Here is a 27,663-nt window from a genome sequence, read left to right as displayed (position 1 = left end):
TTCAGGGGTGTGTATGTGAGCTCTGTGACTCAATGTCAAGTTCATTCTGGATATGTGAAGCAGTAAAACAAAAAAATCTTACTGCTATTTTGACCATCTGCATCTCAGTTTATAGAACTTATTCCTAAAAAATCATTTCATCCAGAGGGGAAAAAAAACTACCAGACAACTTTCTGATATTTGAATATTAAGATATAAAGCAGGCTAACAGAGAAAGAGAGGTCATTCAGGGTGAGCACTGATTAGGTGGGAGCCAATGGTACAGTGGGTGCTGCCCACCAGCCCTCCTGACAGGAGCTGTGACCTGCTGGGAAGGCAAGCTGGTGCTAATATGACTTCAGACGCTTCAGCAGGGCACACTCTACAGACTGCCAGTCACAGATATGAAAGTGACAGGTGTCTACAATAGATGGAATGTATGGAGAAAGTTCTTGATGGATTCAGAATCCTTTTGAGCGTGGGTCCCATTCTCTGAGACTGTTCTCAAGCACAGCCCAACTTTATGTTCTAAGTGGGTGAACCTATTCTGAGGCATGGCCACACATCACCCGGAGCCGTTCTGCTGAATTAAGAATGGTCATGCAGGCTGCCCTGGGCCCTTGCCCAGTCTGACGTCAGGTTGCCCAGCAGAATGGGTTCTCTTCCCTTGCAGCCAGATGAGGGAGGGCTGATGCCCATGAGGGTGAGTGGCCCTCTGGGAGCCAGTGCTTTGGATGCGACTCAGAGACATGCAGCTGCCCAGCCCAGGGAAGGAGCCAGAGCCTTTGCAGGAGGAGAGTCTGGGCAAGCACAGTGGCAGCTTGCTGACTCCTCTTCTCCATCAGCCTCCCCTGTTCCCAGGGGAGGAATAGGGATTACAGTTATTCCTCCAGCACCTGCACAGTACCCGACCTGAGCAGGCCCCCCTGACTTGCCTTTGTGGAATGAAGGAAAGCTGTGGCAAAGCCTGCCGGCACCAGGTGCTCCAAACCCCAGCACATGTAGATACATGCGTGCAATACACACGTTTTGTATTTATGTATTGTACTTATACATACTTATATTTTGCTTATTTAATAGACACTCCAATTTGTAGATATAAATGAACTAGGACAATGATATTAGGGATCACAACTGGAGAAGATACACACAGACAACAGCTTTATCGTTCTATGAATTTCATTCAGCATAACTGGAAAATCAAACCAAACTATCTGGAGATCACACAGTGCTGTGACAAAGAGCAGGGACCTGGAAGAGGCTTCCCATGTGAGGATTCCAGTTCTCTTCTGTCTATCTGGTGGCCTCAGACCATTTAGTCTACCTCTTTCTGCTCCACTTCCTCATCTACACAATGAGAATACTAGAATTAACCCCATGAGGCTACTGTGAAGACCATGTGATTTCATATGTATAAAGTATCCAGATTGATATCTGGCACATAGTTATATACCTAATTAGCACTGGTTGATGTTATCATTTTAATCAGCATTTAAAAGTTATCTGGGCTTGAAAGAAATGACCAAAGATGGCTGGGTGTGGTGGTGCATCCCTGTAATCTCAGCAGTTTGTGAGGCTGAGACAGGAGACTCATGAGTTCAGTCAGCCTCAATAACTTAGCATGACCCTGTCTTTAAATAAAATACACACACACACACACACACACACACACACAAAAGGGCTGAGGATGTGGCTCAGTGGTTAAGTGACCCTGGGTTCAATTCCCAGCACCAAAAAAAAAAAAAAGACAATGACTAAAGATTCTGATTACTAACAAAATGCTGGTTGAGGATGATAGTGCCAAAAATATTTTCATTAATTCATTCACAGTCCTGGAGACCCTGGGGGTGAACGAGACACACGGAACCTGAGGTTTCGCAACACAGGCCTTGGGCACCAGGATAATCATCACACCACGGAGGCCTGAGAGGTCAGAGGTGCCAGAGGTGAGGGGAGCAGCCCCCTCTGATGCCAGAAGAGGGAACACATTGCAGAAGAGCAGGCACTGTCCTCGCTGAGCTGCGTCTTCTCTGTGCAGCGCTGGAGTTATTGGTATGGCGTTTCTCTTCCCAATTACGAAACAAAGTGTGCTGAATTTATAGAGTACGTGCCCACCGTCTGGGTGAGCATTTTCATGCAGAGAGAAAACACAAGGAGGGCCGGGAAGGGGAGGATGACAGATATTGAGAAAGTGTGGCGATGATCAAGATGAGGAGTAATTAGGTCTGCCAGCAGAAACCAGTGTCTACAGCAACAGAGTAAATGGGTCTCTTCCCAGACACAGCACATGGCACGAAAATGTGCCACAACAGAAAACACGTCGCTCCTCTGGGGAATAATGTCATGAGAGTCACTGAAAGTTCAGGCGAATCTCAGAGATCTCCCATAAAAGCTTAGTTTCACACTTTGTCCCATGTGGAAACTGCAGACGGTGCCGCGTGAAGAATGAGTTTTATGAGCGCACTTCTGATGCTGAAGGCGGCTGTTTGGCTTCATAACAGGCCTCGGCCTAAGAGCACCCAGCAGCGTCATTTTTACATATTGCACGTACCAGGTGGGCGTCCTTGTCACCAGGGCCATGTTTTAATCTGGTCAAATGTTTGTGTGTGACAAACTTTTGATAAAAGCAATTGGGAGAAACTGCAAGAGCAAGAATTTCCCACTCAAAGGAACTGTTGTAAGCATGTTATAAAAATAGAGTCTGGGCCAGGCGCAGTGGTGCAGGCCTAGAGACTAAGGCCAGAGGATCACAAGTTCGAGGCCAGAGGATCACAAGTTCAAGGCCAGCCTCAGGAACTTAGTGAGACCCTATCTCAAAATGAAAGAAGAAAGGGCTGGGGACGTGGCTCAGTGGTAAGGCATCCCCGGGGTTCAATCCCCAGTACTGGAGGTAGGGGTTGTTGGGGAGCGTCTGATGTTGCACGCTCAGGCATGATGGCACGGGCTGCGCAAGAGGCAGGCGAGGTGCCCCTCCCGGGCCTGGCTCTTCACTTCATACGTGCACTTTTTTTTTTTTTTAAACAAAACAAAGTGTCTTTTAGCACAGGTAGGCTTTGGGAGGCCAGTGTTCCTGACAATGCTTTTCCTGACATTTCCATTTCTTTAGTAGGAACTCATGGTCACAAGAGGACATGATGAAAGCCTGGTTCCAACACTGCCTCCATCAATGACTAGCTCAGTGGCCTGGGGCTACTCAATTTCTCTTCCACTTTCTTCTCTTACTGTGACTCCCACGTCTGAGGAGTCCATGGATTATATCTACCTAAACACAGTCAGCACTGTTAGTATTTTGAATAGTTGACTCTAGTTTGAGAAATCACAGGGGTCTGCTCAATCAGGGTGACAGATACTGCTCAATGGCTTTTTCAAGACCTGGGGTCAGGGACAGAGCCCCAGGAGCTTCCAGAGCTGACCAGCTTCCCCTGTCCATTGTCACTGGTGTGGCTGTCCCCGCTCTCAAGCCTACCAGTTATTACCAGGTCCTCACAGTAGCCCTGATGGTCAAGTGTCTGTGCCTGTGGTCCCTCCTCAGCCCTCTCTCTAGGCTAATGCTGGCTCATGTTCGCCCCACTGAGAGCTTGCTCTGGCCTTGCCACCTGATGCCTGCTCAGATTCATCTGTCCGTCTGCTGTTTTTTTCAGCCTTGGGGGTTCTGGCCATCCACCCCTGGACAAGCTGTGGTGCTCCCAGTTCTGACCTGGCCATCTTGCTCCATCAACTCCCCTGCCCCAGTCCATTCTGGCATATGTTCTGTGACAAAGGCATGATGTCACTTCTTCAGAAGACCAGATCCTTATTCATGTGGATCTGATTTCAAAAATGGCTGAGGGATGCCTGTGATCTTATCAGCTTGGGAGGCTGAGGCAGGAGGATAGCGAGTTCAAAATCAGCCTCAGCAACGGCAAGGCACTAAGCAACTCAGTGAGACCCGGTCTCTAAATAAAATACAAAATAGGGCTGGGGATGTGCTCAGGACTCAAGTGCCCCTGAGTTCAATCCCTGGTACCAAAGAAAGATGGTTGAGAGTCCCCGAGTTCAATCACTGGTACCTCCCCACTCCAAAACAGGAAAAAAAAAAAAAAAAGCTCTTAGCTCTCTGATGCTACGACCTGCAAGCACCAACTCTGGCAGTGAAGCTGCCTCTGAATCAGAGCACAGGACCCTTTACTCAAACTGCCATTTAAACCCTGTTTGTCACTCTTAGGGACTTAACTTCCTTCAATCCCCAATCAGCCCACAAGATGAGAACCACAACAGCCATGGGCCAAGGCAACGTTGGAGCGAACATGCAGTACAGGTCATTCATGGTGGTTGGCAGAAGGTGGGGCTCAGTGCAGGGCTGGATTGACAGGAGCATGACACCTCCCTTCTTTTGCAGATTAGAGATGGCAGGGCTCTTTCCTTCACCCTCATCCCATTTTATTTCAGGGTCACTCTGGGCATGTGTACTTTTAGATGTCAAATCCTGCACCCCCAGGTCACAGACTTCTCAGACTGCTCCCCAAATGCCTTGCCAAACAGAAGATGCCATATGAACAACACACAGTGATAAGCAAGAGGATTCCCTGCTTTAACAATGAGACTGTCTTCATTATGAGGCATTTATTAAAGGCTAAAAACAGGAACAGTTGTGGCCTAATCAACCACACCAGTCTCCAAGCAAGTGACAATAAAAACAGGGGAAGCCTCTTCATCACGCTGCCCAAAGCCTTACTTGGAAGTGTGACGGATGACACATTCACAAGTAGGACTCCAAAGTCACCAGGTTCTTAAATTCTGTGCTGCCTGAACGGCCTTCTTGGCCAGTTTGGATGACAGTTTTTATTATAATGAACGAGGACGGACCAGACACTTCTGCCACTCCAGACAGCTGGTCCCGATGGCACCAACTGCCCTTCCTCTCCTTGTTTACAGGACAGATTATTAAGCCTGAGCAGGGCCTTCTATCTGGGTCACTTCCTCGTGTGGTAATCCCACGGAAGACCCAAAGGGCTGCTTCTGGCTTGTTTTCGGGAATCATATGCTGCAGAGGGCTGGCCAGGAAGACGTCCCAACCACCACGTAGGCTTTGTCCATGAAAGACAAAAATAGCAACAGAGGCCACCATCTCAGTGCTCTGCCACTTTTGTCCCTTCTACGGTTAGGAAGTGGTGCTTCGAACCAAACTCTGACTCTCCATATATAGTAAAGGAAGAATTTGTTTTGAATTTTAGTGTCTAATTCTCCTCAATTCTCCACATTCCCTAGCCACATTTAAAAATCCCTCCAGCAGTTTTGTCCTCTGGGACCCCCACAGGTAGTGCCCTCGTGGCTCGGCCCCATCCCCTGGCCCAGAGACATGCAGGTGGACCTTGGAGACAGCCCCTTGTGCCTGTGGGTCTGTGACGCTGTACCTCAACCCGAGGCCAACCTCCCATCAGCCAGCTTGGTCTCCAGCTATTCCTCCCCTCCTTCCGGCTTGCTGTGCACTGTGCAAAGAGAATGCTCCTTTTCACCTCCAGACAAACTAACGACCCTTTGTGAGTCCCCTAAGTCATATGTCATCCACAGATTTCCTACTGGAATAATCCACATGTCAGAGACTATCAAGGAAGTATGTTCCAGTTACCTAAATGAGGATTAAGGAAAAGACACTCAGCAAATTTTGGTAGCACACAAAACCATCTCTGGAATGGGCAGTGTCATCCAGGCCAAGCCACCTGCCCAGTACGCATCTGTAAATGGCCCTTTCAGACTACCTCAGAGGTATAATTTTTGAGTTTTAGTGTCCAAGAGAAATGTTCTGGAGACTGATTTTCTTTTTTTTTTTTAAGTCAAAGTTTAGAAAGCCAAACCCCAAATTCAAACTATGATAGTCTCAGTCTTTTGGGGGTGGGTTATAGGATTACAAGTGCGAAACAGTATGTGGTTCCAATGGGTGGCACTTCTTCTGCCCTAGCAGACCGAATCACTCCATCTACCTACCTACCTATCTACCATCTCAAGTGCTCTGTTCAGGATTCACTTCAAATGCAGCTGGAATACTTCTGAGGCACTAATGAGAATTGTGACAACGTTGTTGCCCACGGTGCTGTTGAGGCTTTATGGTCACAGGGCGCCCAAGTCTCTGGAAGCCATCGGGTATTGTTCCATAAACTCTTTCCCCTCCAAAACCCCGTTCTTCATAGAACATGGCCTCTCAATAATGAACAGCCGTCTGTTCCACACGGCACAGGAAAAACACGATAAACCAAGTCACAGCCTTGGCTGTAAACATATTCTTACACATAACTTCTACAACTCCGTATAAACAAAAAAACAAGCTATTAACCACTTGCAGAACAACAACAACAAAAATGCATTGGGTTTCCTGCAATTAAGCTGCAATGTTTTATAGTGCAATTTTATTTATAACTAAAAAAAAGTAAATAAATATATAAAACGGCCAACAGACCCCTCCCTGCCAAAGGCTTTCTCTGCAAATTAACTTTGCAGTCATAAAACCTGTGCCAGCTGGAATCCCTCCCTGTGCTCCATGGCATGGGCAGCCGGAGCAGGTATATGGCCGAGAAAAAACAAAGTAGGGCATTTTCCACCTTCAGCCAGGGGATGTTAATTGAACTTTGGCAAATGTTTAAAGATTTCTCTCTCCATGTTTGAGAAAGAATTAAAAACAGTTGAGCTAGGGAAAATGAACATCTGTTACTGACTTACACTCACAACCACAATGAAAAACATTCATAATTAAAGCGATTTTGCTTCCCTGCTAGTTAGATCTGTAATCCGGGTTAAAAATATAAATGCGGAGGCTCCTTATTTTAGTCTTTGGGGCTTTCTTCTTATGGCTGCTTGTAAAAAGAAAAAGGTCGTTTACACGGGGTTGCATTTTTTTTCTGCTGGAATAACAATATCAGGAAACAGATTTGCGTAAAAAGATAGGGGATGACAACAAAAAGTACCTACGCAACGGAGGAGCCTCGTTTTATGAAGCTATGAAACAGTAGTCAAGAAGTGCTTTATATTTGGGAGTTAAATACACTTTACAGCTGTGTAAAAAAACCAGAGCCATTCTGGGCCAAACATAAACATTCCAAAGTCTACAAGGTTTACTTATATGGAGCAACTGACTGGGCAGGTTTCTATCAACTGGGAGGGATTTGGGCTGCACAGAACAGCCCCCAAAAAGCCTTCCACGTCAAGTCATTTCCTGTCTGACAAGCAGAAACGTTCATCAAGAAATTCAAATCTGTTTCCTACAAGGTCCTCACCCCTGACTTTTGAAATAACCTCCTCACTGATAAGCCAGGCTCCAGGCCCTGTTCTCCGGCCCATCCTTCTTCCGGCTGCTCCATTAACATTCCCCCCAAACAGCTGCAATCCCTAATCTCGCTTCTCTTTGATTTCATTAATTACTTCTCTTACTTTAAATGTTCCCTACTCACAGTCACCACTTCTATGAAAAATAAATTCTTCCATCTCTTCATGAATCCAATGCAACTAAGTCCACTGTGGTGGACACCATCACTGGACCCCAACCATCCTTGTGCTTTCTGGCTAGTTTCTGACTTGGAATCCACAACACCTACCCTACCCTCTGCCCTTCCCTGCACTCCTCCTAGAAAACCTTTCTCAAATGCTACTTTCTTCCAGGTAAATGTTAATGGACTTATTCCCAAGTAGATGTGACTGCTTCTTATTTTGATGGTTTTAGCTCTTAGACCTCAATCTTCTGGGGCTCGACACACTTTTCCTCTGTAACACTCCCAGCTTTCAGAGTAGCTATTCTTTTTAACTCACCTCTGCACTACAGCTCTCAGCACTGGATCTTTCAACAATAGTCATTAGACCCAGCTGTCTGTCTGTCTTTCTTCCAGAGAGTTGGTATTGTGCTTTCTGATTCTTGTCCAATGTGCTGCTGCTGAGGCAGATGTAGATTGTTGGGTGCAGTTATTATAGGGGTTGAAGGGAGATCAGCAGAACAGAGGAAGGGTCAGGGGAGATGGGGGAAGGGGAGGTACTGGGGAATGAAATGACCAAATTATACATGCATATTGTGTGCATGTATGAACACGTAACAACAAATTCGTCTACAGATATATTGCAATGTGTAATTTGGTCAAACGGATTTGCCGGGTAGGGGTTCTAATGGAATGGCCATCTTAATTAGTCTTTCTTTGGTCAGGCCAAGAGGGAATTAATTTGCCACTCATTACAACTGTTTTGGAGAAACCACACCACCCAGTGTAAGTGGACTCATCTACAGCTGGGCACAGGGCCCTGCTGCTGAAGGTCTAAGGCTACTGCCTGCAGAGGTGGAATGGGCCTTGGAATGGGCCCATGAGCTCTGGATCGGTTCCCACGCTTCAGACTCTACTGGGTGAAGGAGCTGAGCCTGGGACACTCCCCAAGGAGAGATGAGCCGAGGACAGAAGACTGTGATCCCCTCAGCAGAGCACAGGCTCTTCCTGAGGTTCTGGAAAAGACGTCTTGGATGGTTTTCTTCCAAAGTGGCCTTGGTTCAGTACACCTCTCCCCACCCTCCCACCCCTGCAGGAACAAAACCCAGAAGTTCTGAGGGAGCTGTGATGTTTTTCCTGGCCTCAATGCAACGGGAAGTGCCATAAATCTCTCGCAAGAAAGCCCAGGCTCATGGGATTTCCAGAACCAATCTGCCAATTTATGAGGATCAGATCGTTCAGACAGACATCTGAGCCTTAGGTCCTTATGAAAAACATTAATTTATGGGAACATTCCTGTCACTTAAGAAAGGGTACTTCTTTCTTAAGGTTCTCTACTTAGTAGGGCACGCCTGACATCTAGGGGAGAGCATCGAGGTAGCCGCTTTCTCTCCCTTTACTTTCAGAATGACTTTATCTGGGAACACCCCGGAGGTTCAACCAGCAATGGAGGATGGGAGTGGTGTGGTGTGACACTAGCTTTGCACCTGGGCAGGAATATTGGTCACACAGCCTTCAGGTCACTAAAATTGGCCTTTTAACAGGTCAGTAAAATCGGCCTTTTTAACTCTTAACAGCGGGGATTGGCAACCACCAACCATGGACTGCTGTTGGTAGCCCCAAGAGCATGTGGGTGCTTCGGGAAACTCCCGATCCCCTGAATTTGCCTTGCTAGATCAGGGGTGAGGGTGTATTTCTCAGGAAAGAATTTGGGAACTACTGAAACACTGTATACCATGATAGAGGTGGCCAGTGGTTTAAGACTATGCCTTGATTATAAGAGTCCTTGGTGGTAGTCTGCCCCCGAGAATCCACTGCTCCCTACTCTGCTCAAGACATGACATCGCCAGCACTCGGCTGTTCCAGCCAGCAACCCTGGGCTGTGTGTGGTGGGAGTGGGGGGTCTCCTCTCTCTCTAGCCTCATCCAGCTCCTGTAGGCTCTATCTCCACAGCATTCGACTCCATCCACCCGATTACCCTGGTTCTCACCGACTTCATCCCTCCTCTGGACAACAGCAGTAATTCCTCCCCCCATATTCACTCAGCAGTCAAAATAATCTTTTCAAAAATGCAAAACACGCCAAGACATTCCCTTGTTTATAACCCTCCAATGTCTTTCCCTCACTTAGAAAATAATGCTACCTCTCGTCTTCTGGGCATTCCTCCCACCCATCTTACATACTCTTTTCTTCCTCTTCCTCCAAGAGGTGCTCATTCTTAAAACTTGGCTTGGATATCACTGCCTCCAAGAAGTCTCCTGTGACTCCTTACCCGAGTCTGAGCTGGGTACTTCTTCCTGTTATGTGTCCATGGAGCGGGTCTCCATGAAAGTACTCACCATCCCATATGGAACTTATAGTCTCTGGGCTCCTGGAGGTAACCCCAGTCTTTTATCTGTCTGTCCACTCTTAGACATACAGTAGCATCTCAAATGTCTGTTCAGTATATTGACAAGAACAGCCCTCCAAGGCTACGGTGCCACACGCCTGTAATCCCAGGGGCTCAGGAGGCTGAGGCACGATGTTTGCAAGTTCAAAGCCAGCCTCAGCAACTTAGCGAGGCCCTGTCTCTAAATAAAATATCAAAAAGGACTGGGGATGTGGCTCAATGGTTAAACACCCATTTAACAAAAAAGAAACCAAAAAACCCTCTCTCCTAGTTATACCTCGGGAATCAATAATTGTTTTAAGAGCTTGGGATGAACTGAGAGCATAACTATGGAAGGACGTACAATGAAGCATGTTTCTGAGTTTTCATTTTCAGGAGAGGGGAGCACCCAGAAGCATGCTCTGGAGAAGGGCAAAACTAGGTTAAGACCCAACCACCCAAATCTACTGGCAGTGTGATGTGGGGCCAGTTACTGAACATCTTTTACCCTGCAGTCTTTGTCCTACATAAAAGGAGGATGAAGTCTGCTCAGCAAAGTGTCCAGCACATCTGGGGGCCCCATACAGTAATTCCCATTGTAATTCATAGCCCTCCAGTGGGCTAGCCATGTACTGCTTCTTGCCAAGGTAGGCCACAGGGTCTGGCTTCAACCTGCTCCCATGATATTTGATTGAATTAATCATAACTTCGGATTTGTTTTCTTCCTCTGGTCATCTTGGTTTTTAACGTCACTTCTGAAAAGTCAAATCTACTTGGGGACCCCGGCATGGCTTTGGGCAGCTGATTCTGTCCCTACTTTTAGGAGTATACCTGTGCAGGGTCTCCAGGGCCACGCCCTCCCCCCTGCAGGGCACGCTTCCATTCACCTGTGCCATTAGCACTACCATTGCTGCAACACTCAGGGTTTTTCTAAGCACTTGCTGTGGGAAGAACACAGGATTAGAAACCCGAATCCTTTTAATCTCTCTGTAGGTCAGTTCTGCTAGCCTAGTTTCTTAAAATGTCAAGTATTAAGCTACTTTTATCTCACTAATTAGTAATTAGCTTTGGCAAGGAAGAAAGGGGTTGGATCTTCCTAAAAAATTAATAGTAAAAATAAAATCCCAAGCAGGAGGACTGGGATTTTGCATTTAAGTAGCTGTTTGGATTAAAATTAAGCAGAAATCAGGAGTAGGCTGTCTCTCCTTGGGTGATGGAGTCCAGTGGGAGAGTTTCCATTACCTTCCCAGAGAGGGGTGTGCGCTGGGCGCAGAGGTCTCCACAATGCACACTCTATACCTGCGCGCCCAGCGAGACGGCATGCGGTTTTTTTCTATTGCTGCTTTGTCGCTTGGAAATTCCAGTTAGCGATGACTTTATGGGTTTGTACGGTCTAGACAAGAGGGTTACTCTTTGGTAAAATTACCCCTTGGGGAGGTTCCTGTGAAAATTCCCATACAACTAATTACCATGCAGAAGGGCCAGCTGCTACCAAGAGGGCGCTAGACTTTGGCAGCAGCTGCAGTTGACAGCCTGAGCTCCCAGCTTTATCACCAGCTACGTTTACTTTCTTCCCTGTCAAAACAAGGACAGGAAAGGGGAGTGAGTGAGAAAATCCAACTCGAGGCAGAGGGAGCACAGAAAAAAAAATGAAGTCTACCCATTGCTCTGATGGAGACGGCCAGGACTTCTCCAGGGACCAGGGAAATAAGAAGCCTTTCTCTGCTGTATATTTACACCAAGCATTTCAGCCCTTTCAGCATCTCCTGATCTTTAGAAGTGAGCCTATAAAGATACCACAGTTTGGACCGGGCACAAGCTAAAATGCTCACCCAGATGTCAGCAAGCCACAGAGGGAAAACCCAGAGGCACTACAGCTATTTTCACCTCAGCTTTTACAGGGCCAATAGAGGTAGGCGGAGGCACACACTCCTCCAGTACTTGGAATAACTGTTACCTACCCAGGCCTGAGATGAGAGAAAACACCTGTCTAAGAAAGCCTGGGATCCTGGTCAGCTGGCAAATGGCCTTTGTGGAGGGAAGTAGAGGCCAGGACTCCCAATTGTCATGTCCAATGACAAATCAACTTCTGGCAGGAGATCGCCCTCTTCAGGAAGCTCTGGAGACCCATGCAGTAGCTTCTGTGCCATAGATGACCCAGCTTTGGCCCTTTATTATCTCACCCAAACAGAGTGTCCTCTCCCCGCGGAAGTCCTATTTGTCAGGACAGCTTGTCCTGAGATCAATAGGGCGTGGGCTGCACCTTCTCTCATTACCCTCCACTCTGCATGCCAAGCGCTGTCTACAATGTAATAACCGAGTAAACACGGGGGATTTCTACCAACAAAAGGCTTTTGGAAATATTTCCTTCCTCCTTGCAGTTAAGCTCTAGGGAAGGACTTTGTGTTTGTCCTAGGGATGGAGAGTCTGGGAATGTCCAGGACCTGCAGGCCCAGAACGATTGATACAGCTTTTGTTCAGTGGGTTCTCATGAAGGAGGAACCACAAACGTATCACACTGTGATTATGAAAAACACGCTCAGTATTTTGTAGTGGCTGGAGTGAAGCATGGGTCCTGTGGAGGGAATCATAGGACCCATGTAGGCACTGTTGTGCTCCACTTTAGCCACATGCCCTTGAGCCTGAGACTATACTTGTGTGGAAGGGTGAGCCTGGATCACTCATTGACTTTCAAATTTTTTTTTTTTTTTTACCATGATCCAGTGAAGAGTACATTTTATACCACAACTCAGAAAAAACGCCCTCCCCGCCACACCAAGTTTCCCAAAGCCAATATAGATCCTTACTAAGGGTGATGCACTCTATTTTCTCTTTCTTCCTTTCTCTCCTTTCAAACGATGCTGGTCATAGCCGAGCACGGTAGTGCATGCCTGTAATTCCAGCAGCTTGGGAGGCTGAGGCAGGAGGATCATGAGTTTAAAGCCAGCCTCAGCAAAAGCAAGGCACTTAGCAACTCAGCGAGAACCTATCTCTAAATAAAAAAAATACAAAATAAGGCTGGGATGTAACTCAGGGGCCGAGTGAGTGCCCCCGAGTTCAATCCCTGATACACCCTGCCAAAAAAAAAAAAATAACTGGTCATAATTTGCAAATTAATTTCATGACCCACCAGTGAGATGTGACTTCCATTTGAAATCAGCAGCCAAGATTGTCTCTCTCTAGATTTCTGGCTCTAAAATTGCATATGTGTAAAGATTTGATGCCATTTTATTCCATGTTGTTTTTCCTTTTTTGCTTTCTCCCATTGGGAGGAGTTTGGGCAGTAATGTACCTTGTGATTTCAGGGCATTAATAAATGACATCTTGTACTGTAAAGTCACCGCATCACCTGCCATTCTCCTGAGAATCCTCACCATCAGGGGAGTGGTCTCTCTGACCATCACTGTAGAAGAGACAGTGAATGGAATTGGCCCCCTCCCATCCAAGTCTCTGGAATCCCTGTAATTTTGAGGCAACAAGAACTAAAACAGTTTGAGGCCTCCCATGTCTGAAGACAGTTTTTCTTTTTGGGGTGGGGTGGGGGCAGGGGGTGGGGGTGGGGTGGGGCGGCAACCAGGGATTGAACTCAAGGCACTCAACACTAAGCCACATCCCCAGGACTATTTTGTATTTTATTTAGAGACACGGTCTCACTGAGTTGCTTAGCACCTTGCTTTTGCTGAGGCTGGCTTTGAACTCATGATCCTCCTATCTTGGGCTCCTGAGCCGCTGGGATTATAGGTGTGCACCCCAGCGATTACAGGCGTGCGCCATGGCACCTGGCTAAGACATTACATTTTTTAAAGCTAATCTTTGTCAGTCTCCACATTCTTTCAAATATTCTGAAGACATTTGTACTGAACACAAAAGACAACCATGAAGATGGACAGCACGTCACAGCAACACTGCTGCTTTGTCACTGAATAAATTGAGGCTATTCTGAGACTTGACAGACAAGCACTCAAGAGTCCCTAGAATCTACAGTTCTTTTCTGTCCACAGCATACTCAATAAGACACGTGCTTTGTTTTCTTCATAACCATATTTTCACACTGACCTTGATCCCCTTAAGCCAAGCCAAGCCACAGGAAAAACAATTCTTGGAGAACCTGATTTGCTCTGTGTGTGTTCATAGTTTCTTCAACTTATCAGACATCGTCTCTTTCCCAAGAGATTTCGAGGGGTGCTATCTGTTAGACTTTCTTTCACAAGCATCAAGAACATGGTTCAGGGGCTTAGGATTGAGCTAAGCTAACTGGCCCACATGAGAATTAAACCCAGGACCTCAGCCTCATTACCACCACACTCTGGGCACTTCCAGACATGGAGCTCCAGTTGGCAAGCACCGTGAGCGGGGGCACATGACCTGTTGCCAGATGGCAAAGAACCAGTGTGCAGAACGGCCTCTGTTGAGGCTCATCCTCTGTAAATGAGAAGAATCAATGGCAAATATTAATTGGGCATCTAAGTCACACTATGGTTTATTAGGTTAATAAATTCAGAACACTTTCCAGACAAGAACTTGATATCGTTCCAAAGGAGCTACAAATTGCCGTCTTCTAGAGGACGAAGAAAGAGGCAAAACCTACTGAGAAAATATCCAATCACTCTTCAGCCATGTCATCTTTCCAAAATCCACTAGCGTATAATAGAAAACAAAGACGAGTGAACAAATTGTGGGAGGTTGTGAGATGCTATTTTTAAGAGGCACGGCTACCGCGAAGATGAAGCTACTTTCAAGTTTATATATAGCATAATTCATTTTCCAGTTTACCCTTAGTGCTTGACAGAATTAAAATGACAATGTTCATCAGTGTGCCACATTTATAGCTTTAGCTAACGGTCTCCCACGTGGCAAAGAACAAGCTTTCTAGTCTTGGCAAACCTTTTGCTTTGGACGATGTCAGGAAATAGAAATTTGTTGAGATGCAAAACAGGGAGGGGAAAAATCCTTTTTAGAATATTTATTGCTTATTCATTTTAGGAGACAGGGTTCTAGAGACTTCCATCTTTCCTTGGTTTCCACGGAGGGTTAGTTCTAGGATACCTCCCTCCCCATGGAAACCAAACCTGCAGGTGCTTGAGTTCTATAAAATCGTATAGTATTTGCATATCACCTACCCATATGCTCCCATATATTTTAAATAGGCTCTAGGTTACTTATAACACGTAAATGCTATGTAAATTGTTGTTATACTATGTGGCTTACAAAAACAACGACAAGGAAAGAAGGCCGTTACTTGTTCAGGGCAGATGCAACATTTTTTTCCCTCAGAATATTTTTGATCTGTGGTGGGTTGACTCCAAGAATGCAGAATCCGGGGCTATGGACGATGACTGTACTAACACATGTGAACTATATTTTATTGAACTTTTTATTTACTACTTACAGGTCAAGTACCATGTACTAGTTACTGATGGTGTATTTAAAAACCCAATTTTTATACTTGCAGTTGCTTTATAATTTTTATGATTTTCGTGTTCAAAAAAGGCTTATTTACCTTCCAGAAGAAACCAGTCCCCCAGAAGGAGTTGTGCTGCCCAGTAGTGGTGGCAGTAGCCCATCCAGTCCTTCAAAACCAACTCTGGGCAAGGTCCCCTGGGCAGCTCAGTCATAGCCAACTTGTGACATTTCAATTTAATGCTTTTGAACATTAACCATTTGTCAAATTCTGTAGTCTTAATAATTTTCTTTTGCACACAGCAATTCATATTCTAAATTATATTCACAGATTCCAGAAACCAAATGGCTTTAATTTAACATTTGTTTCAAAAAGTGCTCCCTTTGCAGGACAGCGAAATGCTATTCATAGTATCTCAGTGCTCAGTCAAAATTAATTGCATTGAGGTGAATTTTAGGAAGACTTATAATAATGGTCTAGAACTTCATGGAATATTAGAAAGTAACCATCTTAGAGGATGGGGCACTGTTCTAGACACAGGGTCATGATTGTGTCCCCAAAACATCTTTCCAAATTGCCTGCCTGGCATCTGTCCCCATGATTGCCAGTGCATTGGAGTTCAGCTCAGGTGACACCCAACAGTCGTGCCTACAGGAAGAAATCCCTTTTCATTGGGAAAGGTAAGACCAGAGTCTTCCATTCCTAAACAAGATTCTATGCAACTGTTTTCAACATTAAGATTCCGCCCCCCCCCCCCCCCCCACACACACACAGGGTCTCCCTATGTTGAAAAGCTGGCCTTCAATCCTGAGCTCAAGTGATCCTCTTGCCTCAGGCTCCCAAGTAGTTGGGACTACAGATGTGTGTCACCACACCTACCTGATGAGAATCCTAACTATACAGCAAACGTTAGAGAGCTCAAACTATGTCACACGAAAAGCACCATATTCACCATTTTCCAAAGAGAAACCTGTCCTACTTTTTATTTTTTCGTTATTCAAAAATTTTGGTAACATTAAAATACACATCTACTTAAAAACTATAACTCCATCCAGACTCAGATGGGAAGGAAATGTCTTTAGCAGTAGACAGTGACAGGGATGGACTAGCTACTTCATTCAGCTTCTCTGAAAGTGACTTGTCCTTGGCCTATAACCACTTGACACATCTTGGACACCTTAAAAAAAACCCGAAAACTTAATAACTGAATACCAGGAAAAAAAAATGCAGTGTGTCGTGGTATTAGCAAATGTCAAATTCATATAGCAGTCTGTCCCCCAACCAACTTCAGTTTCTCATGAGTGATTTTATGTGTGTGTTTTCATACCAAATACAGCCAGAATTGTGTGGTTTAAAAAAACCAACGTATCCAGCAGAGTATGAAATACATCTTTGATCTGATAAGATCAACTCAACTTATTATATAAATTAGTGTCAGGACCCAGTTTTCCAAGGAGGAACTATGTAAGTTTGTTAGCAAGGTGCTAAAAGTGCACAACCAGAAACCTTTCGTCCCTGGCACCAGAAAGTTTCCAGCAACCCAAGTTTCCCCTTCCTGTCAAATACCACCTCCTTTTTTAGTGCATTTCCAAGAAGTCTGAGCAAAGTTGTGCGACAGGAGTGATGAGATTCTGTACCTTGATTGTCTTTTGAGCAAAACCAAATTAGCTTAAAGCTTTCTTTTTTTCTTTTTCAGATTCTTTCTCTAATGCTGTGCAGCTGGGTGTGCCTGGGGATCATTTTATTGTTAAAACTGGAGCCACATGGAAAAGACATTAAAATAAGTTTGCTGCCGTGATACCCACAAAGATGAAAGGGCTTCTCTGGTTTTAATGTGCTGTGTTTTTTGACAGTTGGGACCAGGTGGGGGGAGGGGAAGAAAAGGGCTCTTGGAATCATACACACTTGGCAGGTCTGCGAATCCGTCAGGTGTTTACTCGGCACCAACTTCACATCAGGGGTGCATGGAAGCACTGAGGCTGTCTGTTTATTCGTGTTTTCAGTAGAATCCACACTATTTTCCAGGTTCCAAGATGTCGCTCTCTCTAGCACTCAGATTTCAGTTTTGGGTCTTGTTTCCAAAGGAAAATTATTGGGAAGTGTGTATTGATGGAAGCTGGCATAGGAGTGAGCTCTGGACCTTGGCTTAAAAAGATGGCATTCTTGCTTGGAGTAAGAGGTGTCAGCAGCACAGTGTTAACACGTGCCCTTTAAAACAACTTTATCTTGGGATCTTTCTGGATCTTTTTTTGGCCAGTGTACAGACCCCTGCTGTGACCTGCCCCCCTCCTCCCCCCAAAAAAAACCCCCAAGCAAATAAGATCTAGGGCCAAAACTTTGACTAACTGTATTTCCAGAGGTAGGTGAAATATGGCTGTAAAGAACTTCAGGATGTCTAGTTGGAATTCTTAAGAGTGGACATATTTCTATTGGATTTGATTAAATAATAACACAGGACTAGTGGGAATAAAATTTAGGTTTATAATCAAATGTAAATGGTTAGGTATGGTAGCATCACTTTGCACAGAAAAGCACTGTTAAAATGGTAGGCCTTGGGCCTGGGGCTCTTGCTCAGTGGTTGAGCACTTGCCTTGTATACATGAGGCACTGGGCTCTGGGTTCGATCCTCAGCACCACATACAAAAATAAATAAATACAATAAGTTTTTTTTTTTTTTTAATGGTAGGCCTCAAAAATCTTCTAGCCAGGCATGGTGTCAAAGGCCTTTAATCCCAGCGGCTCGGGAGGCTGAGACAGAAGGATCGCCAGTTCAAAGCCAGCCTCAGCAAAAGCGAGGTGCTAAGTAACTCAGTGAGACCCTGTCTCTAAATAAAATACAAAATAGGGTTGTGGATGTGAATCAGTGGTCAAGTGCCCCCAAGTTCAATTTCCTGTAACTCCCTGTCCCCTCTGAAAAAAAAATTCTATTACAAGTTAGGACACTCTCTGGTTAGCAGAGATTAAACCAGATAATAAATCGCCATGCTGTGCTAGTTTCAGAGGATTGCTTAACATGGGGGGAAACCTGAACCTTTTTGTTTTCTTTCTTGTAAAATCCTCAGCATAATGAACTACTCTTTATCTCATGGTAAACAAAATAATTTTGACATGGGAATCCCTGGGTGCTATAATGTTCTATGAAACACTGAGTCATTAATGAACTCGTCACTGTGTTGTAAGACAGTTGGGCACCTAGCTCTGATTGTTTCCCCTTTCCTGCCTTCCCTCTTCTCTCTCTCTTGCCTTATTTAATATGGATTATAATTATTTACCCATGCTACTGGGTAAATAATTAGTGTTCCTAAGTGAATCCTTAGTGTTCCTAAGCTAAGAAGAGAATCGATTCTGCTTACTGTCTTTGTTCAATGGAGAGGAAATTCCAGAGATTTTCATACTTAAACTATAACATACATGTACTTCCTTTGTTTATAGCAAGTAGCAGGAAAAGCTATTTACTAGTTCAACTTCAAGTGGAAGTTGTAGAGTCCTGTTCCTTAATTTTGCCGAGGTCACCACTTTTTGCTGAGCTAACATTCATCTATGGTGAAACACACAGCTCTTAAATGTATAATTCGGAGAGCCTGCCTATTCGTGCAGCCAGTATACCAGTCAAGATACAGAATTTACCTATCACTCCACAAAGTTCTCTGTCTATGCCACACTCCCCAATCCCCAGGCAACCACTGATGTGACTTCTATCACCACAGATGGGGATGCCTATTCCTGAATAGTCCATGAACTCTGTCTTGCTCTCTTTTTGCTCAGCTTGTTTTTGAGATTCCTGTGGGTGTGCACAGTGTGTGTGTAAGAGTATTTGTTTGTCGTTTTTACCTGAGGAGAGACTCCTGCACAGTTTGGGGCTACTGTGAATAAAGCTGCTGTGTTCATCCTTGTGTCATTTGTGGATATATGTTATCATTTCTCTTGGGTAAATGCCTAGAGTGGGACTGCCAGGTCAATACCACTCCGTTTTGTAGCCCTGTAGAAGCTGTGATGACCTCTGTCGGTCTCGCCCTCCTCAGTTACATAGAGGGACAATGACATCTGCTGGCCTCTCTCCTTGGAGCATTCTCTGCTCTTCTTGGAAAGGATGGCAGGGACGTGCAGATATGCTATGGTCAAAACTGTCTGGTCCTAAAGACCTTGAGATACTTTTATATGGCATCTTGACCTCAGTATAGATCGTAGCAATGAATTGTCCACTCTATCACAGGTTAAAGGGAAACTGAAATGAAAGTGGGTGCAGCGAGGGGCCCTTCCTTCCACGCTGTGGTGGCTGGGCCTGTGTGGGCACATCCTTCAATGAGAGTGGGACAGGGCGTGCAGGTGTGCAAATATGCTAGAAACACCCAGAGTTTCCACTTTGAGCACTTTGAGTTCCTACAGTTAACGGGGTTATTGCTGCCTTTACTAAAACAGGACATAAAAAATCTATAAACTGGCTAAGTCTTAACTTCTACCACCTTTGGTCATGAAGTAGTTAATAAATAGTGCCACTCCCCAATCCCATTTTAAAACAGAGTTGTCTTTTCAGAGTTAGATTTTAAGACTTTTTTTTCTACTAATTAGGCCCTTATCAGATACATGGTTTTACAAATATTTTCTCCTATTTTATGGTTTGTCTTCTCAATTTTTAGATAGTGTCTTTTAAAGTACAAAATTTTTAGGTGTTTATTTCAGTAATGGGGATCGAACCCAGGGCCTCACACATGCTAGGCAAGCTTTTTACCAAGAGCTACATACCCAGCCCATTATGTTTTATAAGACAAGGTATCACTAAGTTGCCCAGGCTGGCCTCAAATTTGTGACCCTCCTTCCTCAGCCTCTGGAGTCACTGGGATTACAGGCGTGTGCTACTTCTCCTGACAATGAAAGTTTTTAATTTTGATGAAGCCCAAATTGTCCCTTTTTCTTTTGTCACAAACTCTTTAGATGCAATGTCAGCATCTGTTCTGAAAAGGAGAGGATAAGGCCTTCTTTCCCCTTCAATGTGCCCATGGCCAGAGCAGGTCTTTAGCAGATACCACCTGCAACATGCATTCACAGAATTGGCCTTCTCAGAAGTCTGTTCAGACAAAAAATAAACATGTATAAGCAGTCCCAGCCAGGGCTGGTGAAATACTGTCTGCCCAAAAGAACAGGATTCAGTTAAGAGCAAAAAATATCTTCTTTCATGAGTGTGTATACTACTTCAAGAAGTCCTCATTAGCTGGTCATGGTGGCTCATGCCTGTAATCCCAGTAGCTCAGGATCCCGAGTTCTGTAGTCCCAGTGGCCCAAGACTCTGAGGCACGAGGATTGCAAGTTCAAGGCCAACTTCAGCACCTTAGCAAGGCCCTAAAGAACATAATGAGATCCTATCTCAAAAACGAAAAATAAAAAGGGATAAGGATGTGACTCAGTGGTTAAGTACCCCTCGGTTTAATCCCAAGTACCAAAACAAAAAGGAAGTCCTCCCTAATCTTGACAGCAGCAGCCATGGCCACCACTGACAGCCAGTAGGAAGCAGAGTAGCTCTGCTCAAGCTGATGTCCCTTCTGAACTGGAGGCTCAAGTACAGAGGATGTTAAGAAGTTGTTTCCAGACATGTCCTCAATCATTAACCTTGCTCTGGGGCAGGCACAGCTGCCCTGCACAGTTGAGGAAACTAAGGCTTAGAAGGGCTCCAGGCCATCTGTCTGCCAAGTAGCAGAACTAGACTCATCTGAGGTCACTTTACCTCCATGCTCCCAGAGCTCTGAAGGTCGACCTGGAACACTCAAGATTTACATACCACCTTTTGTCAACCCATTAAGGTCTGCTCACTAATACTCTAAGCTGATACTCCATAGTGATCATGGGCTATAAAACTGTCCAAGTCACTTTCTCTCCAGCATCACCTTATTCCAACTTCTTTGGCACTTACATTTCCTTACAATGATGTAAGATATTTCTTGAACCTTATAGCAGCACGGAAACAGCATGGAGAGAATAACCCTGTGTGTACCTCTACCATGTCTCACTGATCATTGGTGTTGGTGACGGTCCCGTGTGTACACATCACGTCTGCTCTCTCTCCTACATGTGCTTAACCTGCACCTGCTAAGGGATACGAGTGTTAACCCATGAGGACTAGGCTTCATGCTTTTCTGCATCCCTGATACCTGGTGCAATGCCTCGTAACAAAATTGATGCTCAATAAATTATGTAGAGTGAACAGGTCCTGATGCTGGGAAACACCCAAAACTGGGAGAGTTGTTTAATTGAGTCTCAACTACTTTTTCTTTAAAGTGGGGTATGAGGCTTGTCCTGTGTCCCACTGAGTGTTTATAATGATCAGAAGACGCACTATAATGTGTTATAAAGAAACAGTCTAGTATTATTTATTATTACCACAAATTACCATTGATTTAATTGTTTCTTCATGTCAAGAAAACTTTTGAGGGAAGGTATCTTATAACTGGTAGTGGTATACAGTAGTTCTATAAAATACGTGAGACGCTTTCCTGGTTGGAGTAGTGAGAAGAGCCTAAATACAGAAGACGCTGGGCAAGCAGAATAAGCTGAAAGACTAGACTAGGCTAAAGGTCTTGTTAGCCAATCTAGAAAGTAGATGAAAGGACAACACAGAGAACAAGGTAGTGCATAAAGACACAAGCAGACACACCAAAGGTCAGGAAGGGGTCTGTAGTGACCCTGAATCCAAGGTGAGAAGGATATCAGCACTGTCTAGGCATTCTCCAGCTACAAGACACAACATTTATACGAAAAGGGAAATGCAAATCAAGACTGTACTCTTTTTAATTTTTTAGTTTTTGTAGTTGCAGACGGACAGAATGCCTTTATTTTATTTGTTATGCAGTGCTAAGGATCGAATTCCATGCCTCACATGTGCTAGGCAAGCTCTTTGCCACTGAGCCACGCCCCAGTCCCAAGACTGTACCCTTAACAGGAAGATTTTAGGAAATGTTTCCTAGGCGCCATCCTGACATTCAACTCTTTAGGGCAGAATCTGTTAGAAATACTGAACTACAGCCTCAGGAGTCTGTAAGTAGATCACAATGAGAAACCACAAAACATGTTGATCCCAAGAATACCTAAGAAATATTAAAAAAAAATCTAGAATGAAGCTAAGCCCTACTTTTTGCTACTCAAGAAAGCATGCCTTCCTATCTTACAAATGGAGTTTCCTACAAGGTAACTGTGTCTTCTGACCCAGGGTTGCACCTTGAATATGGAACTTGGAAGAGTGAATTTAGGAGGCAGAAATGTGAAATATTATTTATAACCTGGCAAAGAAAGTGACTGGAACCACATTAGTCAAGCCAAATAAGCTGATCTCTGTAACTACAGGTAAAATAACATTCTGAACATTGAAAAATGTACACAATCAAAACTGTACATGGTAGGGGTTTAAGAAACCATTTCCTCTGCTAATTTTTGATGTTTACATGGAATGTTCCTCAAGCAGCAAATAACTTACCAATGATCTTGACAGACCAAAAATGATACATCTGTACCACAACATAAATTAATCCTCTCAGTGGGAAATTGCTAAAATGGTAAGGTGTCATAAAGATTTCTTTGCGTCTGAAGGAAAGGAAATGATTCCATTTCTTCCAAACATTCTTACATGAAAAATAATAAACCCTCACTTTAAAGTGTCTTTCTTTTCATGGGGTTCTGAGGTGCCCGTAACTAATTGGGGCAGTCCCGTTTATCTGGTGTTGGACATGAGTCAGTCCATATTACCTCAGGTAGGAAATACATCCAGTTTGAGACTCCCCCCACCCCATTCATATCCATATGAACCAACACTACAGAAATACACAGAAAAGAGGATCGCAGCAATGTGTTGTGCTCTCAAAACCTTCTCTTTCACTCCTTAGATTTTCACAAGAAATGTTACCCAAAGATCCTGGAAAGTCATTCTTCACAAAATAAAATGTATGGAATGCTGGATTTATACACATGCGATTTACATTTTGCACTTACACAAAACTCTATATAATGGGTATAATTGGTGTGTAACACAACTGTCCATGGCTGGAACAAATACCAAAGATGATGAATTTATAAAGGGAAAAGGTTTATTTTGGTTTGTGGTTTCAGTCCATGATCAGGTGGCCCAACTGCTTTCAGGACCCCGGTGGCGGGGCAGCCCAACAGGGTGGGGACTATGGCATAGTAAAACCATTCACCTCAGGACCACGATGCCAAAGAGAAAGAGGAAGAGATGGAGATCCCCAGATCCTTCTGTGTGGGCACACTCCCATGACCTCAAGTGTCCCACTAGACCCCACCTCTTCAAGTTTCCACCACCTCCTGAGAGTGCCAAGCTGGCTACTGAGCCTCGAACACCTGAGCCTTTGGGGGCCACTAATGCCATTTGTAAAGGAAAGCGTTGGTTTGTGAGAGGGGACTCAGATCATTCTGCTTCCCACACCTATCCTATCTTTAAAATGCTCAGTCTTCATTGAATATAGGGTGCCTCAACCTTGAGTCCCTGAGTGCCCAGTAGAAAAAAGAGGTCCCCCAATAAGAGCAGCTAAATTTGGGGAACTTAGTAAATTCCCCCTCTTTGGATCTGAAATGTCCCCCGAAGGCTTTGTGCTGAAGACTTGTCACCAGTCTGTGGCGCTATTGGGAGGTGGTGGGGTCTTTAGAAGGTGGGGTCTACTGGAAGGAAGTGAGGTCACTGGGATTTGCCTTTGAAGGGGATATTGGAACTCTGAACCCTCCTCCCTCTCTCTTCCCAACCTCCATGAGGTAGCAGCTCTGCTTGCTCATGTGCTCCCCACCAGGTTCTCCCTTACCTCAGGCCCAAGTGATGGGGCTTAGCAACCACAGACTGAAACCTCGGAACCGAGAGTCAAAATTAAATTTTCCTTTTTTAGTTGATTTCCCTCAGGTATTTTGTCATAGCATCAGAAAGCTGACAAACTCACACCCCTTAAGAGAATAACAGTGTGTATTAAAGCCCAGCATTAAAGAAACTTGCTTAACATCTTCCCAAACTTATGAGGAAATTCTAATATTTTGTGCAATTAACATTTTAAAACACATTTTGAGAAATATTAATGTGGTCACCTCCTTGATGGGAGATGGATAAGAAGAAATATATAAACTGTAAGAGAAAACCATTGATGAGGTGATGCTAAGGAGATGATTGTTAGTGGCTTATTTTAGAGTCAACTGGAATCTCCAATAAGACCCATGATGCGCTAGGCCCTGCTACCTCCTCTACCACCTCCTATACCCTGGCCTCTGGGCCTGCTCTTGGCCCTGCCAGGCTTCTCCCCACCACACAGACTTTGCATGGTTAGCATGCTTCTTCTTTCCCTCCTTATGTATTTGAGTCCCATTTACCTTTCCAGGGAAGCTTCTCTCTGGAGGCACTCATGATGACAATGTTATATATTTGTTTTTATTCAATTAATAGCTTTTGTTTTTATTCAATTATATTCCTACTTGGTGAAGGGAAATCATTGTCTGCCTCTCAGGACAAAGAAGAGGGACCTTCCCAGCCTCTTCCACCATCTTTATGCACTTCTGCTGGGAAGAACCAGCAACTTCATAGCTATGAACGGGGAAGAACAACTCAGCGTGCTTAGCTCAGGGGAAGTTTGGGAAATAAGTGGAATTCGGGGTAGACATGCCAAGAAGCCACTTGTCACAGGTCTAAGCTCCATCCTGTAGTTCAGTCTTATGCACTGAGATGATATTTTCATCTTTGATGCCAACTCTCACTTTAATTTTTAATCACTTCCACCTTTGGGAGGATGCCAATATCCTCCATGAGGTATAAGACAGAGAGGAGCCCTGCTGCTCCTACTGTGGCTCCGTGTCTGGACATTCTAAATGTAGTTTAATTCCTAATTACTTTCTAATAATAAAAAAACCTGCAAAAACAGGGAGATGGTATAAGGAACCTCCACGTACCCATCATTCGGCTTCAACAGTAACTAACACGTGGCCATCTGGGTTCATGTAGTACTTCACCGACTAAAAGCAAACCCAAGACATCAACCACTTCACCCACGCATAATGGTAAGGCCTTAAAAAGATCTATGAAGTCATGATCACATGCATATTAATCATCTATAAACATTTCTTCAATAATAGATCAAATGAATCCATACATCATGTAGAGGCCAGAAAAGAATCAAAGTAGTCATCAGATCTGAGACATCCTGTGTCCCCAGCCCCCAGGGCACCTCTCCCTGAGGCAGGGCCGAGCCACTCACCTGTTGGTGTGCTGCTGCGGAATGAAGAGGAGGGGGTGATGGGTGGGGTCACAGGGGGAGTAAGGCTTCCGCTGCTGTGGCGTGGCGGGGTGGACACATTCCCTCGGGACACGGAGCTGGACAGGGTCAGTGAGAGCTTCGGCTGAATCTTCTTCTTCAGAGACTCCTGCTCTCGGCGGGCAGCATCCGTCATGAATCTGAAAACAACAACAGAGGGTAACTAAGGCAGGCCATCTAGGGAGCAGGAGGATGCACGATGGTCAACTGAGTTTGACAAATTCTTGGCCCAGGGACAGGAGCTGGGCCACAGGTCAGTCCCCATCTCAAAGTCTAGCAGCTTCCTTGATCCTATGCAATGGAATCTTCCAGTCTATTTCATGCTCCTCAGAGTCGGGGTCAGGCAAATCTTCCTTGCCAGGAAACTTCCACACATAGGTTAGACCCGTACCCACCACGATGCCTTTCATTCCAACATCTCCTCTTGCTCGGAAGGTCCTCCCTTTCTCCACCCACAGGGACCCATCCTCGAGCCCACCCCCCACACCTGATAGAGCCCTTCCTTTCTCTGCAGGCTGGCGGGGCTGACCCTCATACCTCTTAACATATCTGGCCTCATGAAAACTCTGATTCTTCTTTGTATTACTCTAGATTCTCGTATTGCTACTTGAATTTATTTTTTTTTTCTTGGCTACTTGCAGTCTTGCCTCCCTGGCTATGATGGCCAGACTCTATCCCTACAGTTGACCCATCATACTGGGTAAACACCTGCAGAATGACCACATAAATCTTCCCAAGCGGATTCAAAAGGAGGGGACATGAGCAGTGCGAGAGGACCACCACCAGAGATCTGCTTATCTTCTGATTTTCTTACCCGAAAGGGAAAGACCAAACAAATATTTGAAAAAATGTTCAACATCTTGAACAAGTAGGGAAATTCAAATCAAAACTACACTGAGATTTCATCATGTTTCAGTTAGAAGGGCAGCCATCGTGAGTGCCAAACAATTAAATGCTAGAGAGGACATGGAGGAAAAGAAATATGTTTACACTGTTGGTGGAATTGTAAATTAGAAGCACGACTATGGAAATCAGTATGAAGGATCCTCAGGGATGAGGAATGGAACCACCATATAACCCAGTCCTACCACTCCTCAGTATTTATCCAGAATTAGAATCAGCACATGCATACCCTTGTTTACAGCAGCACAATTTACAATATTCAAACTATGGAAGCGGCCTAGGTGTCAACCAGCGGGTAAATGGATAAAGAAAATGTGGCCTATATATATCACAGTTTTATTCAGCCATAAAGAAGAATGAAATTATGTCATTTTCAGGAAAATGGATGGAACTTGAGAACATTACGTTAAGTGAAATAAGCCAAACTCACAAAATCAAGGGCCATACATTTTCTCATATGTGGAAACTAGAGGGCAAAAAGGAAAATAAAGGTGGGGTGGGGGTGGGGGTGGGGGTGGGGGAGCTGTCTCATGAAAATCGAAGGGAGATTAATTGAGAAAAGGGACCAGAGGGTGGGAGGAGGGAAGGGAAATGGAAAATCCTGGGAAGTGATCATGGCTATATTATATTGTTATATTGTGTGCATGTACACATATGTAACAACCAATACCACCACTACATACAGTTGTAATACACCAATCAAAAATATGGGGAAATAAGGAAAAGGAAAGACCACATTTCCTCCTAGTTTCACTTTGGAAATTTCTGAGGTATTCTTCCAAAACTTGTCCCATTAATAATATTCAAACTTTGTGCTTTTCTCCCTGTATAATCCAATGTTTCATAAGCTCATGTAACATGAGAGGAAAAACAATCTATGCAATGGTATCTCTTACCTAAAGAACATACGTCTGTCCGTGTTATTGGCAGGCAGACTTTGCCAGCTGCCTTTTTGAACATTCTGACGGAAAGCACAGTGAACAGGGTATCTGAAAGCATTTAGGATTACCTTTAGCAAACACCTGTGCCCACCTAGGCTGAGAGGCCGAACCCTACCCTCTTTAGTCTTCCCCGAGTTCCTCCAGCTTCAGTTGTGTCTTGCTAGTTCAGTACAACTCATCGTAAACTCATTCCATTGCACTTAATCATGGTGTTTTACACAATCCACTTTACATTCTGCTTACAAAATTCTTTAGTATTTTTTTTTCTTCACTACACTATGAAGTTTTGGAAGTCAACAGATAGCTTTTAGGCCTGGTGAAAGCTTAGAGTCAATTAAACACCCAATGAAAC

The 27,663-nt window shown here is 44.6% G+C and overlaps 1 protein-coding gene across 2 annotated transcripts in view; it reads right to left on the bottom strand.

The window, feature by feature from the left end:
• The window catches only part of JAZF1 (JAZF zinc finger 1), a 328,459-nt gene that overhangs the window by 23,955 nt on the left and 276,841 nt on the right, over positions 1-27,663 (bottom strand). For both annotated transcript variants that reach the window (XM_081283051.1, XM_081283052.1), the window contains exon 3: positions 25,411-25,607. In XM_081283051.1, coding sequence (XP_081139177.1) covers positions 25,411-25,607 — 197 coding nt within the window. The remainder of the gene's footprint in view (positions 1-25,410; positions 25,608-27,663) is intronic.

The sequence above is a fragment of the Spermophilus citellus genome (genome assembly GCF_964194105.1).
Source record: "Spermophilus citellus genome assembly, chromosome: 3".
Classification (NCBI taxonomy): domain Eukaryota; kingdom Metazoa; phylum Chordata; class Mammalia; order Rodentia; family Sciuridae; genus Spermophilus; species Spermophilus citellus.
Note: the sequence above shows the minus strand (reverse complement) of the source record. Positions and strands in the feature narration are given on the sequence as shown.